Here is a 17,388-nt window from a genome sequence, read left to right as displayed (position 1 = left end):
GACTTTGTACCTGGTGCTAATTCAACGATCGCGCCAAGAGCTTCTTCCTAACTCTAAGCCTCGCAAGAGCCTGAATAATATTGAACATCATCCAAAAAGGACCAGCAGAATCCTCCTTCCAGAGCACGTTTGTTTCGAGACCCATCCGGCATGCCATCCTGACCCTCCGGGGATAAGCGGACAGCCAATCTTGAGCTGGAATTACCCACGAGGTCGCTGTTGCACTTTGCACGGCGTCGACTATTGATCCATCAATCGCTGGTATTTGATAGTGAACTGTGAAGCATCAAACAACTACTGTTGGACTACAGGTGTCTGGTCAAGCGGAAATCCAAACTAAAATTAGCATAAAAATCCTACGCTAATCCATCACCCTGGCCCATGGTCAAGTGACAAGTCCAGAGCCTACAGCAGTCGTTCCGGCTCCTCTCCGGACTCCGGAATCGAAGCTGATTGTACCTCATCATGCGCTGGAGTATACGCTGGCAGCTGGCCAAACAAACAAACAAACAACTTCATCCTCATCCCCATATGAGCGAATGACACAATCTTCATCAATTTCTGCTGCTCATCTCGTCATTGACAATTATCGCAGCCCCGAATTCATCATTGCGCGTCCGAATCGCACCACGAAGAAATCAATCAATCACGAAATCGCCTCAGGTAATATCATTATCAGCACTGATAACATCGTAGAACGGGCTAGTGAGCATCTAGAAAAATCCTAGTCAAACCACATGACGTGCTCGATCACCGGTTCTCCAGGTACTCCCACTAGTCCGTCTCTACTGGCCGGTTGGAAAGTGTAAATCGAACTACTTCATGATGGTTGCATTTCCCGGATGCGGGGTACTCCCCGGACAGCAATGAGCTAGCCACTAGACTGAGTAGAGTAGACTGTAGTGTAAACTGTAAACTGTATCTAGACTGTAGGTTCTCGAGATAGGTACAGAGGAGAAAGTTAGGTAGTGATGAAGGTTGCAGCTTGCAGAGTGGGAATGTAACCTTATCAACTGGCCTTGGCTGGGGGGCGATTAGGTTTATCGCCTTGGCCTTGGGGTGACTATCTCCGCGGCTTTTAGTCACTTTTTTATATTGTTTTATAAATACTTCCTGGGGGTTCGACTCTTGAAACTCTACGCCTCAGGACGGGTTCGTGCTGGAAGGTCCATCATGCACTAACATGTTATAAGAAGTCACTAAGTCCTATAGTTTAATCTAATTAGACGTCTATAAGTCGTTAAGTTGGATAAATGAGCAGTCACGCCCCTTAATCTCGAGCCAGACGAACAGGTCAAGTGACTGACCAGTCTATTTCGATTGCGGAGAAGAAATGGTCTGGAACATCAAGGAGCAGAGCCAGACAGCATCCGACTGGGAATCTCTCGTCGTCCCAGAAGCGCCTCGTCCTCTTCCTCCATCTCGCGGTCGCTAACTTGCCTCGGCCCAATACCGGCTAGACCCCAAACGGCGGGCCTGCGCCGTGCAAGGAGTTCGGCTGCTTGTCGTTCATCAGAATGCAGATGCGCGCCTGACTTGCGCAGCAAGAGGACATGCTCTGACAGCCCGGCATTGGCAGCGAGGAACAGCGGTGTGCGCCCGTTGCGGTTTCGAATATGCACTGACCCTCCCTGCAGCAGAAGGAAGCGGAGAATCTCAACGGACGGAGAGGTTGCGGCAAGATGCTGCGGTTCACGTTAGCTGAGTCTCTTCTGAGTGAGGAATACGGTTTCCATACGATTGGAGTGTTTCCGGAATAATCTGCGTCGTTCAAGATCCAGTGATGCTCGATCTTGAAGATCTCCTGCACGCGTTCGAAATCTCCCTGCGCGATCGCATATCCCAGCATGGTGAGCGTTTGCACCCGCTCCGGAAGTGCACCGTCCGGGTGGCGGAACATCGGCTGCGACACTTCAGTCAACTCTCCGCGAAGCGAGACCGACATGGCCTTGGCCACGGACTCGGGCGTGGAATCCGGAAGAGCCAGAAGGTACGACAGCTTGGTAAGAGCGGCTTCTGTCGTCATGTCGAGACCTGCAACGACGCCTGCGCGGGAAAGACTCATTCCCGGCGCATAGACGGGGCTCACGCTACCGGTCAGGCCTGGTTGTGGTCAGCATCGTTCGCAGCAAGGGCCTTGCACGAGAGCTTACATTGAGTGACGTTAACAATGACGATCCCTCTCCTGATCGCGTCGGCAAGGACGTTAGTCATGGCATTGTCTTGGCCGTGCGGTGCGTTTCCCGCGCCAAAGGTCTCCAGCACTAATCCGCGGAGTCCTTCAAGCTTCAGCACGGCGTCCACCATCTCCGGCTTGATGCCAGGGAAGATGCGAAGACACGCGACGTGCGTGGTATCCAGATTTGTCTGAATGCTGAAGTGTTCGATATTCTTTGGCCGGTTCACAAGCTCCCAGTTGACATTGGTGCGCATCGACGTTGTCACCGCCAGCGGCGGGCAGTTGGGCGAGTCGAATGCCGCAAAGTCACTGGCCGCCACCTTGCACGACCGGTTGCCCCTGAAGAGCTTGTTGTTGAAGTACAGACACACCTCCGGGATCACGAAGTGGCCCGCCACAACCAAGGAGCCCAGGAGGTTGTCCGTAGCGTCATTCTGTAGCTCCAGCATCGGAGCCTGTGCGCCCGTAAGAACGACCGTCTTGCCGAGATTCTGGAGCATGAAGCTCAGCGCGGAGCACGTATATGCTAAGCTGTCGGTGCCGTGCAGCACGACAAAGGCATCGAAGAGTGTGTAGTTCCGCTTGATCGTCCGTGCGATCTCGGTCCAACCCTTGGCGTCGATGGAGCTGCTATCCAGTAGTTCCTCGAACTCAAACACTGTGTATCTCACCCGGCGGCCGTACAACGTCTGCGGCGTTCGTAGACTCTGATGCGGACTGATCTCTCCCGCCGCATTGACCACAACGTCCATCATCGTGGAGGAGGAGCCATCGTTGAAAGTAGGCACGCGGGCCAGGCACTGTTCCTGGAATCCTCGAGCTGGCACAAACCCCGAGGGTGACTGTTTCATGCAAATCGTCCCTCCGGTCATGATGATCAATACTCTGGACTCGGGGACCGAGTCCGCTTGCTCCTCGAGCAACTCGGGAATGGTTGCCTCTGCGGCCGTCATTTTGTCAGACAAGCCCATTTGACGCGTCAAAGAATAACCGCAGTCTGTGAAGAGCTCTACATGCAAGTTCGCCCTCGGAACTTGTCTTAATGAGTCTTGATGATTGCTCACGTCACACAAGCGGGACGCCGATTGCGGGGTGACGATATTTGAATCCAGGCACAAAGTTCATTCACGACATAAGCTTACGAGAGAAAAGAACTCAACCAGCCCTGGATCAGTTCTAGAAGCGCTCACATTCAGATCATCCTGGGGGAGAATTGGAGTTACTCCAACCAACGGATGTCCTATTACGTACAGCGGAAGCATTGAGGTTTCGGTGGTTGGCCGTGAGTAACCAGCGCAATGAGAGATTTTTTCGTGTGGTAACCTTAAAGCGCGCCCCACTGTACGTTAACCAATTGTCAAAAGTCTTGACAGCACTCAAAATGGAATATTATTGTTCGCAATAAAGACTCATCGACTTTATGACGATCTTAGAAAGAAATTAGAAAGGCAGAATTTACCACTAGATAGTGATGTTTTGGCTTTGGGTGTTGTACAGGTACGAAGTTAAGTAGTTGGCTGGGCACGGCAGTTTAGTTAATTTCTACGACCACAAACATATCAAAATATCCCGCAGACTTCAAGCCATGTAATTCGCTCTGACGAAAGATATATCAGTACAGCTATTAAGCTGAGAAAATTCTCTTGCTGCATCTCGCGACTCATACCAATCATTCACTAGCACCTACGTCGTTGTCTTTGAGCTGAGGCATGATTACACGTGTACGAACACATATGGCGTTGAGTAGTGAGGGTCCAATCTAATAAGGCACACAATTCAGGCTGCTAATTGACCAGAACGGGCATAGTTGTCAGTCACAAGGTCGCTGGAGTTCATCGTGCTTCTCTGCCTACTTCTTTTTTCATTTTCAGCCACCCGTACAGGCTACAGCGTTGTAGGCCTGCTTTCATTCCATAGAGATCTATGTCCTTGTTGGAAGAACGGCCAGTTAGCATTTGAATTGTGCTGAAGACGTCCTGAAATAGTCCATGACTGCGGAGTAATTCCAGGCCTATTGATTCTCTATGTAACACGGTAGGGTATCGTCTATATACATTGATTCAGACTTGCTCGAGCTCCGGGCCCTCTGGCACAGTCGAATCCTGCTTCAAGAAACAAGCATAAACGCTATCAAGAAAGGACAAACCCTCTTCCAACCTCATACTTAGTGCTCCGTTTCCGCTGCCGCTGCATCCTCCCAACAGCTTTGGCTGCCTCGGAAAGATCGTCTGCCTCGAGCGAACCAATCGGCCAGAACAATGACGACGACGACACCATACACTGCAGAGACATAGTTCATATCTGTCGATGATATTAGCAAAGGTGTTACGGTCGAGTAACGTGAGCGAGAACACTTACTCCCTGTCGTGACTGGCATAGTCGCTGGGAACGAGTACATGATCAAGCAGAAGACAGTCCAAGCTATGGTGACAATGTTGGCCGCGAGGCCCCATTTACCCAGCCAGAATGGCCCACGCTTGATGTTATTGCGGCTACGATACCAGAGGCAGAGAATCGGGCACGAGTACGAGAGATACAGCAATGTGATGCATGCCGTCACCATGCTGTTGAACGCAGTAGACGATCCTAAATAGAGCAGACCCAGTGCGGCAACGATGAAGCAGCTCACGCTATGTGCCATCAGTGGCACGTCCAGAGACTTGTTGACTTGAGCAAGCCACTTGTGGCCTGGCAGTCCACGGTCGCGTGCAAACGCCCAGGCAAGACGGGATTGCCATGTATGACAGGCAATCAGACACCCCATGCCTGTCACCAGCAGCAAGGTTTCAAGGACAATAGCGCCAGCCTTGTTCTGGAGAGCCTGGTAGTAAAGCTCCAGGATGGGAACTCCAGTTGCCGTGCTCAAAAGTTTGCTCAGGTCATTGAGTCCAAAGAACATGGCGATGCAATACGTCCAGGAAGTGACGAAGCCGATCACTACTGTGGCCATAATCGCAATCGGGATATTCTTCTCGGGGTGAGGTACCTCTTCCGCCAGATGTGTTGCGGAGTCCAAGCAGGCGAAAATCCAGTTCGGGTTGATCAGGCCAACGATAAATGCAATACCGTCCTGCTTCCATCCTGTGGAATTGACAAAGTGGCCAAAGACGTATGATGCACTGGGATGAGTCCTGGCACAAGCAGGGACCGTGACCAAGATCACCAGAAAAGAGATCAACGAGATGTACAGGGTGGCCTTTGCTACCAAAGGCAGCGATTTTCCGAAGCAGTTGAACAGGTAGCAGAAGAAGTTGATAATCTCATAAGCCACAACCACATGCCATGGCTTAACCGTACTGAATTGGAGTGTCAGCCCGACGCGCAAGATGCCATTTCGGCAGAGAAAAGGGTCAGGGATTAAGCATACAATTCAGGATGGCCAAGCTGCCACATGCCAACACCTGCAGACCCAAGGCTCAGAGCGACACTGGCACAGGCGAAAATAGCCCCGGCGTAGCCAAACCAGCCCGTGACATAGGACGCAAACCGAGCGTACTTTCTGGGTGCCAGTTCATTTGCCCAGAAGTATTGGCCTCCAGCATTTGGCATGGCACTGGCAAGTTCCGAGAGCGACGAGGCAACACACATGGAAATGAATGTGATCCACAACAGACCGTAAACGATGAGGACTGTGCCGCCGGAGTTGATACCAGTGACCAAGGACGCCGAGATACCAAACCATGAATTGGACATACAAAACGCGATACCAATGAGAGATATCACACCAAAATTGCGCTGCAGGTCCTGTGAGTAGCCCATCTCAGCAAGTCGAATCGCGTCGGCATCGTCGCATCCAGACGAGGTGTCGCTCGACCCCGGCTTAACGCTCGGTTTCTTCTCTAGATCAAGGTTGCTCATTGTTGCAAGCGAAAATCAGCAAAGCCAATGGATGCAAGAATAGCACTGGGGCCGAATTAGGAGTCCGTGTCGAGCTGCTGTGCTGAGGGTATTCGCGTGGGCCGTCCGTAGGAAGCTCTGAATGGGGCCAATCGAAATCACTGTCGCATAAGGGTTGTTCGGTAAATTGGTACGAGCATTCGACTTGGAGAGGCAGGTTGGCCGCTGCGGGATAACTAGATGTTATTGCTGCTATGGGCGTCGATACTGCTGGAGACGCGATAGGTCTGAACCGTTGTTGCAGGCGGACACAAAGATCGAGATGTCGATACAGGGTACAATGATACAAGATACCAAGAGGGAAACAAGGTTACGAAACCGATATTGCCAATTGTCTGCCTGGTTGACTTTATCAACAAGCCGGAAACTGTTGACGAGAACAAACTGCTAGACAAGCCTTTTGTCACAGGCGATCAAGACTGCAAGGGGTGAGCCTGCACTGCAGTGCTAAAGTGGAAAGGTTTGCGGAGAAGAGAAGGCGAGGTAAAGAGGGGGCAAAAGAAGTAAAGGAAGATTGGGAAAAGTGACATGAGAATGGGATTGAGGGATGGAGGTGAGTTTATAAGGAGTGAAAGACTTTTGCTGATATTCTCATGCTCACTGGAAGTGCTCGCAGTGCTCATTTCCGTTTGGAGTACAGTGCCCACTTCCCCACTGCTGAGCGTCTGATTGTTTGATCCTAAATATCTGCATCTGTCCGGGAACAGTTTTCTAATGCAAACTATGTCATAGTCTTGAGAAATCTTTCAATTGATGAACCGACAGGACCGCTGCACTCTCATTCGTCGTTTGTTGATAGAACCAGAGAGGAAACGGAGACGAAGCCTATAGCGGATCTCTTGCCTGGTTTCCGATAGGATATCCCCTGGGGCAACTGAGAGGCAACTGAGAGGGCGCCACTGATTGCATATGTCTGGTTAACACGATCGTTGGCTGATCCTTAAGTTTCTTACTCCAGATGTGGCGCTCCTCTCCAACTCCTGCGTGTGGCTCCACTGCAAAAATTTTTGACTCGCTACGGGATGACATAACCGCACTTGCAGTGTCTTTCTATCGCCAACAATAAGGTAATAAGGGATCCGTGGACTGGTAGTGAAGTACTGGTGCCAACTTATGTGCGAGGACGTCATTTCCGCCTATGTAGGCTGATATTCGGGAGTTGTGATCCGCCACAAGATTCGGCTCGGGCTTTAGCAGATTGCTCTACTCGTTCGGGCCGACACAATCCTCACGAGTCACGACTTGGGTGCTCTCCCACAGGATGATATGGACATGACCCTCGCCAACAATTACAATTGCATTCTGAGCTCGGTAGACCGGAAAAGCTGATATTGACCAGCGTCTCAGTTAATATGCAGTGTTGGAGAAAAACATTGAGGGCATTAATGTTGTCGGCTACAGTCCCGAGCTTTCTCCAGCCTCCCGCGGCGCCAACATGCACGCTTTACAGTTTTCAGACTGGTGCCTGCGGATCTCACCGCAGCCCCGGTCTCTGATCTGTACGTTCCAAGGCGATGACGGCATGGTACAAAACGTTGACTAAGTAGTGCCGTTCACCCTGCGGCTTATGAATGATGCTTCATGCATACGAAGTACTCTGTAGTCAGTACGTACGGGCTTTCCTCACTTCTAGATGGCACTTCTCCCAATCACCCTGAACAGGACGTCACCTGCCTCACTCTGTAGTGATCGCTGTTATTCTGACAATGCTGGCTTCATGTTTTCAAGTTACGTTGTCCTGGATTGACCGGATGGCTTGTAATCTCGTGACGGAATACCTACGGAGTAGACAGGGAGGTTACGGAATCTCCCCGCGGGCTAACAGACTAGCATAGCAGGCAGCGATCCATGCCAAGGCAGGCAATTGTTACCTAGACTAAGACAGCCTACGCCGCAGTCTGCAGGTCTCAGATCCGAGAGACTTCGAGTTTGCAGATTATTCAACCAGCGTGACCATTTTCGAGTACAACAGTTGTAAGCTGTGATCACAGAGCAGGGATATTGCCGTCGACTCTGCTCCCGAAACAGGCGGACGTATACAAGAATTCATTATTCTCGCACAACGATATCGTATGAACGCAGTCACGTCAAACAATAGTATCCCGGGTACTCCCGAGAATACGGAGATGCCTGTTTCATTCGTGGTTGCAGCAGCTTATCGTGGGATGAACTGGGACAGCATTACTCTTTTGGGATAGTGCTCCCCGAATGGGGACGGGGCACTAATTGCTATATGGTCATGTTTCCCTGTAATAAAAGGCAAGATGGTGAACAAAGGGGGGGTGGTTGACGACTGGAATTTGAGATAGTGTGCTGAGAGGGAATTTCCATTTCTTGAGATCAATGTTGTAAAAGTAGGGCAGGTCCGAGTTCGGTCTATTAAATTTCATATAGTCAGTTTCCTCTCCCTTGGCTAAATGGAAATTATAGTCCAAGACGGTACTGGTGTCTGGGAATTGGTCAATAGGCCTGAAGGCTATTGAGCAGGCTTGATGAATAGACGAGATGGACTTGATAACCCCAAAAGGCCAGCGCAGTATCAAAGTCTGTGGTTCTGGCCAAGGATTGTGAATCGTGCACTGCCAACCTTGACAGCTTTCCATGGTTATTCCATTTGATAATGTGAGACAATCGTCAGTCAGTGAGTATCGACAGAAAGTTTAGATTTGCACTCTGACTGTATCTCCAGCGCGTGCGAAGCGTTACGGTTGCGTTTGGGGCTGAAACCCTCAAGACCTTGGTCTGACTTTATGACTGCAACGCGAAACGAAGGAAGAGTCAACGCTGTGTCAGGGGGTTGACCGATATAAATAGGATCAAGGCTTGTAGTGATTATGGGACGTTTATGGGAAGGAGTTGACTGGAGTTGCTAGTGCAAGGATTTGTAGATAGCGAAGTATATTTTGGATCACAGAGAAGGGTATGATGTATGGTGAAGGAGTTGTAGCAAGATATCTTCTGGTAACAGGCCACCAGCGGGAAGTACGGAGTTAGTGACGGTAAAATATAGCTGCACGACACAATATCGGGAAGAGGAGAGCACACTGCTCGTCCAATGCTATGGGGTGATGAAAATTGACTGATCCAGACCCGGATCGGAATTGAATCGAGTCCTTGTCTGTATCAAGCTTCGTCTGCGAGATGGAGGCTGTTTTGGGTGTATCAAGAGATGGTGCAATTGGTCCACCGTTCGCGCATGTGGCTTCCTGGAATAACTGAGACATGCTTTGCGATCGATGAGATCTCGAAGGCGACGTCGATTCAGAGAATTTCCTGAAAGCCGAACACTAAGGATATGTATAGCAGCATTGACAATAATTATGTCTCCTCCCACATCAGGAGAGCCCGCCAACTGGGCAAGAGCCCCATCCAATTCGCACTGATGTCACTGTGTTTCAGACTTGAGTCTAACAAACTCTCAGAAGTCAGCGCGAAATGAGACGAAAAGAAGTCAGGAAAAAGGGAGATGAGCGCAAATATGAAACCGCTAAAACCGCCGCCAAGCATCAATCTGCGTGGACAATATCCAATCACCAGTCATAGTCGTCAATTACCTCCCACTAGTCAGGAACAAGGGAATCATCTTATGATCTTCGCCACGAGCACACGGAGTTGTTAACACCTTTTGCTACTTTAGCATAGGACATGATAATCAGAGGATCTGATTCTCCAGTGGCAGAGTCAAATCATAGCATCGACGATCTTCAGGGGCATACAAGTCCGCAACTCCAATAAACAGGAATTTTGAATTCTGAATCATGAAGAAGAGCACACACTATATTGATTAAGGTGGATATCTCCTAAGGCACCGTCGGGGGCGCAGCGCATCCCTTGGCCCCTCTAGTGTCTATCTGCTCTGTAGCGTGTTGGTTATCCAGGTAAGAGAGCATCTGTCTGGCGTCATGAAACGCCCTTGACAACCACCAATAATGCGCATGTGTATCAGTTTCAAATCACCCTGCTAATTTTATTCTGTTTGATCATCTCGAGTTTCTCAGTTGAATTTCATTGATAAAGACCCGCTGAACACGATCTTCACATCATTTTAACCCTCAGAAACAGTTTCCCAGCCGCCCCCCTCCTCTAGCCCCTCGATCCCATTTCCCAAACCCCCGCGGCTCGGTAGCGCCCGCCGGTTGGGAACCCATTGGCGATAGTCTGCGTCGTCAGTCATTGATAGGTATTATTGAGCAACTTGGAGGCTTGGTCAAGTGGATGCCATGATACAGCATCTTCCTATCATATTGTGGACTTGACTCTGGTGTGGGTGATTGTCGCTCTGGTCAAACACCAGAGGACTATTGGGCTCTTAGCAGTCTCAGGCCAAGCACGACCACGTATTGTCTTCAAACTTCTTGCTCAAGAAGAAGACAAGAAAGAAAGGGGTGAGTTTGAGAAGAATAATAATAATAATAATAAATAATAGTACCTACGGAGTAGGCAGGGGACAGATGAAAGGGTTTCTGGTAAAAGGCTTTGCTTAAGGATCCGGTGATGCCGCTCATTAATATCTGGAGATTGGATTTTGATATCGCCAGCGACTACAAATTATTACAGCTACCACTTAAAAAAAAAAGCTCAGACCCAAGACTCACCATCGTTTCCATAGAGCTAATCGAATTAGGCTCTTTGAAAGTTCATTTCATTTGTACTCCAGACATCTTCTCCTTTTATTCGTAGGCGCTTTTATTAACAGAGGATGCTCCATACTTCGTAGATCCTGGCTTCATTTCCCCTTCTTCTACGTCTTCTTCTACCTCGACCTGCGACCATCCCTTGTGCTCCCCCTTCACTCATTATTTTCATCCATTCATTCTTAGACGCTCTGGTCGTCTTTTCCACTCTTTTGAGCACTTCTCTTCGGATTTCAGTCGTTCTCTGTCGCACCGTTGCTTCTTCTCCCATTTTTCATCGTTCGTTTCCACGCCTCTCTGGTGATCGGCTGGTCTGAGAGTACAACTGAGCTTTTCGAGATTTCAAACCGAACAACTTCCTCCGTAAAGGACTTTTGAAAGGTCCTGCATTCCAGTCTTATTCGCCCACATTGCATCGAATCGACTATCCGGTTTTCCGTCGTTCAAGAATTCATACAACAAACACAAGACCAATAGGAACAGCCCCTCGACATAAGGGTATGTACCTTTTTCCATTTGCTCTACCTTCCTTGTCCCCTTTCTTTCAAGCTGGCCAATACTCTTTGATCACCCTTTCTCTTTATCTACAAATGTCCTGGTACGCCTTGTGGGGCTGTGATGTAGCGGAGAATGTGACTGCCCACTCTCGCTGCAAGGGACATTCCCTTTCCTGAGATGAACCACTTGGGTTGAAACGATTTCGAAGCTCTTCCCTTGTACCGTGGGGCTTGTTCCTGACTGGATCTTGGTCAGTGCGCTGTGCCTTGAATGTGCAATGTGCAAGTTATGCCATTATTGTTGTTGTTATTGTTGTCGTTGTTGACGTTGATGTTTGGCCTTGGACCGCCTGGTATTTACTATCTCCAGCCGGCTGCTGCGCGATAGGTGGATATACTACCTGCAGCTCATGTACCCCCGACTTCCACGGCATCAACATCGCGAACGGTCTCTTTTTGGGCCTTTCATTCCTTTCTTACACTCTTTTGGTTGTATTTCTGTGTCTGGTTCATACTCACTGCTCCTGGTGACGCTTCTAGCCGACCATTTCTCTCGTTACAATCCGACATCAGATCCGCTCATTTAAAACTGATCCACAGTCTAGAAACGCGACTATTATGGCTCGAATGATGAGGCTACATGTCGGCCTCGTGACCGGTTTACTGGCCTTGTCCGGTCTCACTGACGCCTTCTGGCGTCTTCCCTGCCGTGGACGGAGTGGTCTTGCCAGAATCGACCCTCTCATGGATCCTGGCAGGCCTTCGTCCCACGTGCATGCAGTTCATGGTGGTGGCGGTTAGTGGGATGGCCCTTATACGCACTCGACTTCGTACTGATGATCATCTTGGATAGGCTTTTCTATGTCGGCTAGCGGGGCTGACTTGAAGGCATCAAGCTGTACCTCGTGCGCGGTTACTCAGGACAAGTCCGCGTACTGGGTTCCGGCGCTCTACTTTATGCATGAGAATGGGGATGCCGAAGTTGTCAATCAGGTTGGAGGCATGCTCGCGTAAGTGTAATCTTCAAGTTGAAACGCAGGCAGTAGCTCACGATGCGTCGACAATAGTTATTACCTGCTTTACGGAGAGAACGTGACCGCGTTTCCAGACAACTTCCGCATGATTGCTGGCGATACATACCTGCGCGACTTTCCCTGGCCAATCCCCGACCCTCCCAAGTCGGAATGGACAGGCAAGCAAGCATCGCAGGCTGCTCTTCGGCAGAAGGCGATCGGTTTCAACTGTCTGAACTACGCTCTAGATCCCGAACCTTCTCTTGGCCGCCATTTCCTTCCCAACAAGACGTACCTGGACGAGCACTGCGCCGACGGTGTCCGTTTCGAGTTGATGTTCCCTTCGTGCTGGAACGGCAAGGATGTCGACTCGAAAGATCACAAGTCACATGTGGCCTATCCCTCGCTGGTTATGGACGGGACATGTCCCGAGGGCTTCGAGACACGCGTTGTTTCTCTCTTCTACGAGACCATCTGGGATACTTATGCGTTCAAGGACAAGGAGGGCTACTTCGTTATCTCCAACGGCGATCCTACAGGATTTGGTTATCATGGCGACTTCATGCACGGCTGGGAATCTGGGGTCCTGCAGCAGGCAGTGGAGCAGTGCACCAACCCTTCGGGTAAGGTTGAGGACTGTGCCGTTTTCGATATTCAGAGCGAGGACAAGCAACGACAGTGCACATTCGATATGCCGACAGCCTTGAAGAACGAAAAGGTGACTTTGACTAGCGGCGGTCTTCCCAACAAACTCGCAGTCCAGTGGGGGCCCGCCTATACCAGCGATGTCGCCGCTTCCGTCAGCTCCGTAGTCTCCAGCGCGTTCAGTGTAGCCACTGAAGCGGTTGCCTCGGTCTCTGCGGAATTGTCGCTCCATGCTAGCGCCTTTGGCAACAACCTGCAAGTCAGCAAGCCGACCTCGACCTGGACTCCGACTCCTACCACATCCTATATTCAGAGTGCCGTCACTCAAGAGGTTGTCTATATCGAGCAAGAGATTATCGTCTGGGTTGACGGTCTGAACAACATCCTTGGGACCAGTACCGGTAGGATAGAGACGTTGTCAACCCTCACATCCACCACCACACGGGTCGTCTCGACTGTTGTCACTGTTCCCACGGAAAAACCGGTGAAGAGAGAAGAGCATGCTCACCATGTCCACAAGCGTCATGGCCACGGCCACCTTCACCAAAGGGGCTAGGCGTCTTCTATCTTCTACGTAGGATACTCTGTTCTTGTTGCCTGATGTTTAAGCTCTGTACGAACATCTGACTCAAGTCCCTCTTTGGATTTTGACTAACGTCAGATTTTGTTCTCGCGTCTTGATTTTCAGGATATCCCCTTTTTTTTTTTATCATTCTTCCTGTTGTCAATTTTCTTCCCTTTTTCTGTACATTTTGCAACCTACCGCTTTGTCCCTGAGGGAGGAGGCCGGACAGCGTCATGTTCATTCGCTCGATGAGCTGATGAGACCTGTTGGATATATGAATTGAACCAAGACTGGAGAAATCCGGTATTTCCCCTTGGCCCAGGGGCCTTTTAAAAATAGTATTATCATTTTCTTACTGAATCATTAGAGCATCGTGACAAGCTAACTTTAGTGAAACACCCGGCCACCCTATCACCAACCACAAACCTGTGTTGGGGTAGTCTTGGCCGTCGATCCATCCTGCATTAGCAATGGCCCAATCACTGCGTCGAACGAGTGGCTTCGACAGCTTGCTTGAAGTGCCGTCACAGTCCTGGCACTGCATGTCTAAGACATTTTGCCTTGACAAGCTCGTAAAAAGGATGTACTCATCCTCTCAGCCCTGAGCGGCTGAGCCGAATATAGCTCTCGTACTACTCTGCGTTACTACCTCCTTGTACCCTGTCAACAAAAACCAACATCTATAAAGACAGCCTCTTCTTCACAGTTCCTCCATCACAATCACTCCAAACCACTCAATGGTCCAGAGAAGAAACCCAAACACCATCAAAATGGCCGCAACCATACTTCCCGTCCTCCTCGCTGCCGCAGCCTTCTCGGTATCGGCCTCGGCCCTCCCATCACCCACCCCGACCCAAACACCAACAACAGCAGCCCCCATGACCACAGCCCCGGCCTCAACCCCAACCTGCGGACCCGGCTCCAGCCTCATCCACACAACAGACTGCACAATGGGCACCCCAGTCTCCTACTGCTACAGCGCGCCGCCCCCAATCTCCTGCTCGGCGGGCTACTTCCCAGGCGTCTGGCACCCAGGCCACTGCATGGAGGCCTCGACGTGCTACCCCGTTGACGCGAGCTGGATTACAACCAAGTGCTTGAACGGCGGGATCCCGTGGACGACGACGACGCTGTATGAGGGTGTGCTGGCGGGTGAGACGACCAGCACGACAATTAGTAGTGAGTTTGCCCCATGATTTACCCCGACTTCTCCGGGGTGGCGGGGGGGAAGGACGATAAAGGCAGGCAAGGCTAATATGGTGAATGATAGTTGTGTCGTGCTCGTGTGCCAGGGATCAGTGGTACAGTATGACCCTGCTGCCTGGACGGTCGACTGTGGATACCTTCTGCATGCCGTCGAGTAACTGTCCTGCTGGGATGACCACTGCCACCTCCACGGCTGAGTATTGTATTACTTCGCCGGCGGCGTGTGCGAGTGAGGGGATCCCTACGACGACGGTGAGCTGCCAGTGTAAACAGCCGGGTCAGACGGCGGTTTATCCGACCGAAGTGGGAGCTGCTGCGACCGGTTGTGCTTGAAAAAGGGAACTAGGGAGTAAATGAATTAGATGTATGACGCGAGTACTGCTACTAGACTGTTTGAGAAGAAATGCGGGGATAGACCGAAATCAATTGAGAATCAAACGTGGGATAAAGAACCCATAATCTTGTCAACGAATATCATCCGATCAGCGCCTAATATCCAATCTTATCATCAGAACGTATCTAGTCATTTGTACCATCTAACCGAGTCTTTGTCGTCAAAATCATAAACCAAGGCACGATATATACGGGTATCACATCTAAGCCTCCGGGGGCGCTGGTGGGACCCACGACCCGTCTTCAAGCCAAACACCTGCCGGTCCGTACTTGCCCGCTTCAGCTCCTCGAAGGAAGGCGAAGCGGAAGAAGAGATCCTCGGGTTTCTCTTCATCCTTCGCATCGGTGACAGCCACGCCGGCGTCCGGGTCACTTTCGATCGTAGGACCGTGCAACAACTCGAGACCATTATGTCCATGTCGGTGCCAGGTGAATTCTCCGCGCTTATCCTCGTCCAAGTACCCTCGCCAGCGCTCCACATCATTGACCAAAACACTGACCCCATCGACATCGAGCTTAGCCATGCGTTCCCACTCCCATAACTCGAAAGTGATGTTACCATTGCCACGATACTCGGGGGAGCCCGCATCAGGAAGCGAAATGATGACAGACGCATCTGTGATGTTGGGGTATGTTGACCCCCACCAACCCTTGACTCCGTCAAAGCCCGGTAGCTCTCCTAAGGCTGCCGGTGTCTCAATGATGGATGCGAAGCCCCAGCGCGCTACACCATTGATGAATAACCCAAGTAGCAGCCCTTGATAGATCAACGACGGTCGCGTGGGAATTCCCGTCCCCGGCATCAGCAGGATGGCAAGAATGTAATGGTGAATCCGAAGACGAAGCCCTGGTAGTGGAAGCAGAATCAGGAGGATGAGACCCATGGTACAGTACACCTTGAGATAATGTGGCATCAAGCCACTCTGGCGGATTTGCCAGGCCTGGCTGAGGATAACTATGACCACGGTCGGAATCACCACAGCCAACGCCAATTTCGCTCCCGGTTGCCGCTGAATATCATGAGGGGTCAGTCTCTCCAGCGGAATCAATCTCGCAAAAGTGTAATTGTTCAAAGCGCCGATGAAAGCAGGTGGCAAGTACAAGAATGCCTTGGTCAACTGGAACTTTGGCTGAGAAAGCGGCGTCAGGAGAGGACGCGCGCAATACTTGTACAGCACGTGGACTACAAACGATGCTGGTAATAATCGCGCAAGTAGAGTGGACACAAGGTCGGTGAACTGGGAAATCGACGGCGGATCAGACACGAACCCCACTTGGCAAAAGAGCATGTAAAAGGTGCTGAAGAACAGGACCGGCGGCGACGTCGAGAAGAGCCACAGAGGTGCGAGGGCGGCAATGGTTATGCCCAGGAGAGTCCATCTTGGATCTGGTGGGCAAGTAGCCTGGGAGGAAGCCAGGTCGACGAAGCTGAAGGCCTTTGGGAAAGTCGACGGAAAGCCCACAGACTGAATCCCGTTCTGTTTCGAAGCAGAAAATGAGTGCGCCGCTCCTTCTAGCTTCACAACACCGCAGCCGCCAACTGCGTTCGTAATGACACCAGCATGGATAGCGGCCTGGCACACGAAACTGTCGGCTCGGTAAACACCGGGCTCGAAAGAATCTGCTTGTCCTCCTCCGACGACTAGTCCTCGGTAGCTGTAAGTCTGGTTGCCAACGGTGTGAGGTTGCAACAATTTGACATCGCGACAGTTTGCCGGGCAACGGAAGACAACGGTCGAGGCAGAAAACGGACGGCAATCGTTCCCGTTGAGACCGCATGCATTTCCATGCTCCCTGATATGTAGTCAGAACAGGCTCTTAAACATATATCAAGCAAGGAATCCTCACCAAAAGGTCGTCGAACACGAAAGGGTTTGCGGTCCTCCATATCCCTCGATGTAGCCAGCCGAGCGAGAGTGAAGCAGAACAATGGTCCAAGGAGTCAACCAAGCGATATATAGGAGTACAAGTAAAGAGATCTTGTGCTTCCGCTTAGGGAACAATCGGTCCAGATACCGGACAGGAAGCTCTTGGATTTGCGGGAATAGCGGTTTCGGCAGCAGCGAATGTGGAGGACTCGGGCCCTTCACCCAGTTCGCAGTAGCGCGTCCGACCTTTCGAATAGGCAGAGGTACCCAGCCCCAGCGAAACGACTTGGAGGATTCCCGTAACCAGACGGGAACATAACTGGAGCCGGCCTCTTCATCTCGAGGGAGCAAACAGTCGTCGGAAGTATCGGGATCCGCGGCACGATTCTCGGAGTCGAGAACTGCTGGGATATAAAGTCGGGAACCGTCCTCCGGACCTTCACCAATCATTGTGAGAAGTCTCTATAAAACAAATATCAAGCCAGCGACAG

The 17,388-nt window shown here is 50.8% G+C and overlaps 5 protein-coding genes across 5 annotated transcripts; 2 read left to right on the top strand and 3 right to left on the bottom strand.

Annotated features, from left to right (window-relative positions):
- Positions 1 to 1,346: 1,346 nt before the first annotated feature.
- Positions 1,347 to 3,132, bottom strand: Aspvir_004750 (putative lysophospholipase; the record flags this gene model as incomplete). Its single annotated transcript, XM_043267972.1, has 3 exons — positions 1,347 to 1,685; positions 1,739 to 2,103; positions 2,154 to 3,132. 3 exons carry the CDS (start codon positions 3,130 to 3,132, stop codon positions 1,347 to 1,349), a joined length of 1,683 nt encoding a protein of 560 aa, XP_043123907.1.
- A 1,211-nt stretch (positions 3,133 to 4,343) lies between these two features.
- Positions 4,344 to 6,037, bottom strand: Aspvir_004749 (putative choline transport protein Ctr; the record flags this gene model as incomplete). Its single annotated transcript, XM_043267971.1, has 3 exons — positions 4,344 to 4,480; positions 4,538 to 5,475; positions 5,547 to 6,037. 3 exons carry the CDS (start codon positions 6,035 to 6,037, stop codon positions 4,344 to 4,346), a joined length of 1,566 nt encoding a protein of 521 aa, XP_043123906.1.
- A 5,788-nt stretch (positions 6,038 to 11,825) lies between these two features.
- Aspvir_004748 (DUF1996 domain-containing protein) lies at positions 11,826 to 13,421 on the top strand (the record flags this gene model as incomplete). The annotated part of the gene is made up of 3 exons (XM_043267970.1): positions 11,826 to 12,003; positions 12,061 to 12,217; positions 12,275 to 13,421. The coding sequence occupies 3 exons, from the start codon at positions 11,826 to 11,828 to the stop codon at positions 13,419 to 13,421; spliced, it is 1,482 nt and encodes a 493-aa protein (XP_043123905.1).
- A 779-nt stretch (positions 13,422 to 14,200) lies between these two features.
- Aspvir_004747 (uncharacterized protein) lies at positions 14,201 to 14,969 on the top strand (the record flags this gene model as incomplete). The annotated part of the gene is made up of 2 exons (XM_043267969.1): positions 14,201 to 14,609; positions 14,701 to 14,969. The coding sequence occupies 2 exons, from the start codon at positions 14,201 to 14,203 to the stop codon at positions 14,967 to 14,969; spliced, it is 678 nt and encodes a 225-aa protein (XP_043123904.1).
- Positions 14,970 to 15,232: 263 nt separating this feature from the next.
- On the bottom strand, positions 15,233 to 17,347 carry Aspvir_004746 (LCCL domain-containing protein; the record flags this gene model as incomplete). The annotated part of the gene is made up of 2 exons (XM_043267968.1): positions 15,233 to 16,823; positions 16,878 to 17,347. 2 exons carry the CDS (start codon positions 17,345 to 17,347, stop codon positions 15,233 to 15,235), a joined length of 2,061 nt encoding a protein of 686 aa, XP_043123903.1.
- Between the last annotated feature and the right edge of the window lie 41 nt (positions 17,348 to 17,388).

This window comes from Aspergillus viridinutans (assembly GCF_018404265.1).
Source record: "Aspergillus viridinutans IFM 47045 DNA, scaffold_2, whole genome shotgun sequence".
In the NCBI taxonomy this organism is placed as follows: domain Eukaryota; kingdom Fungi; phylum Ascomycota; class Eurotiomycetes; order Eurotiales; family Aspergillaceae; genus Aspergillus; species Aspergillus viridinutans.
The sequence above is the reverse complement of the archived record's forward strand: the minus strand, read 5'-3'. Positions and strand labels throughout refer to the sequence as shown.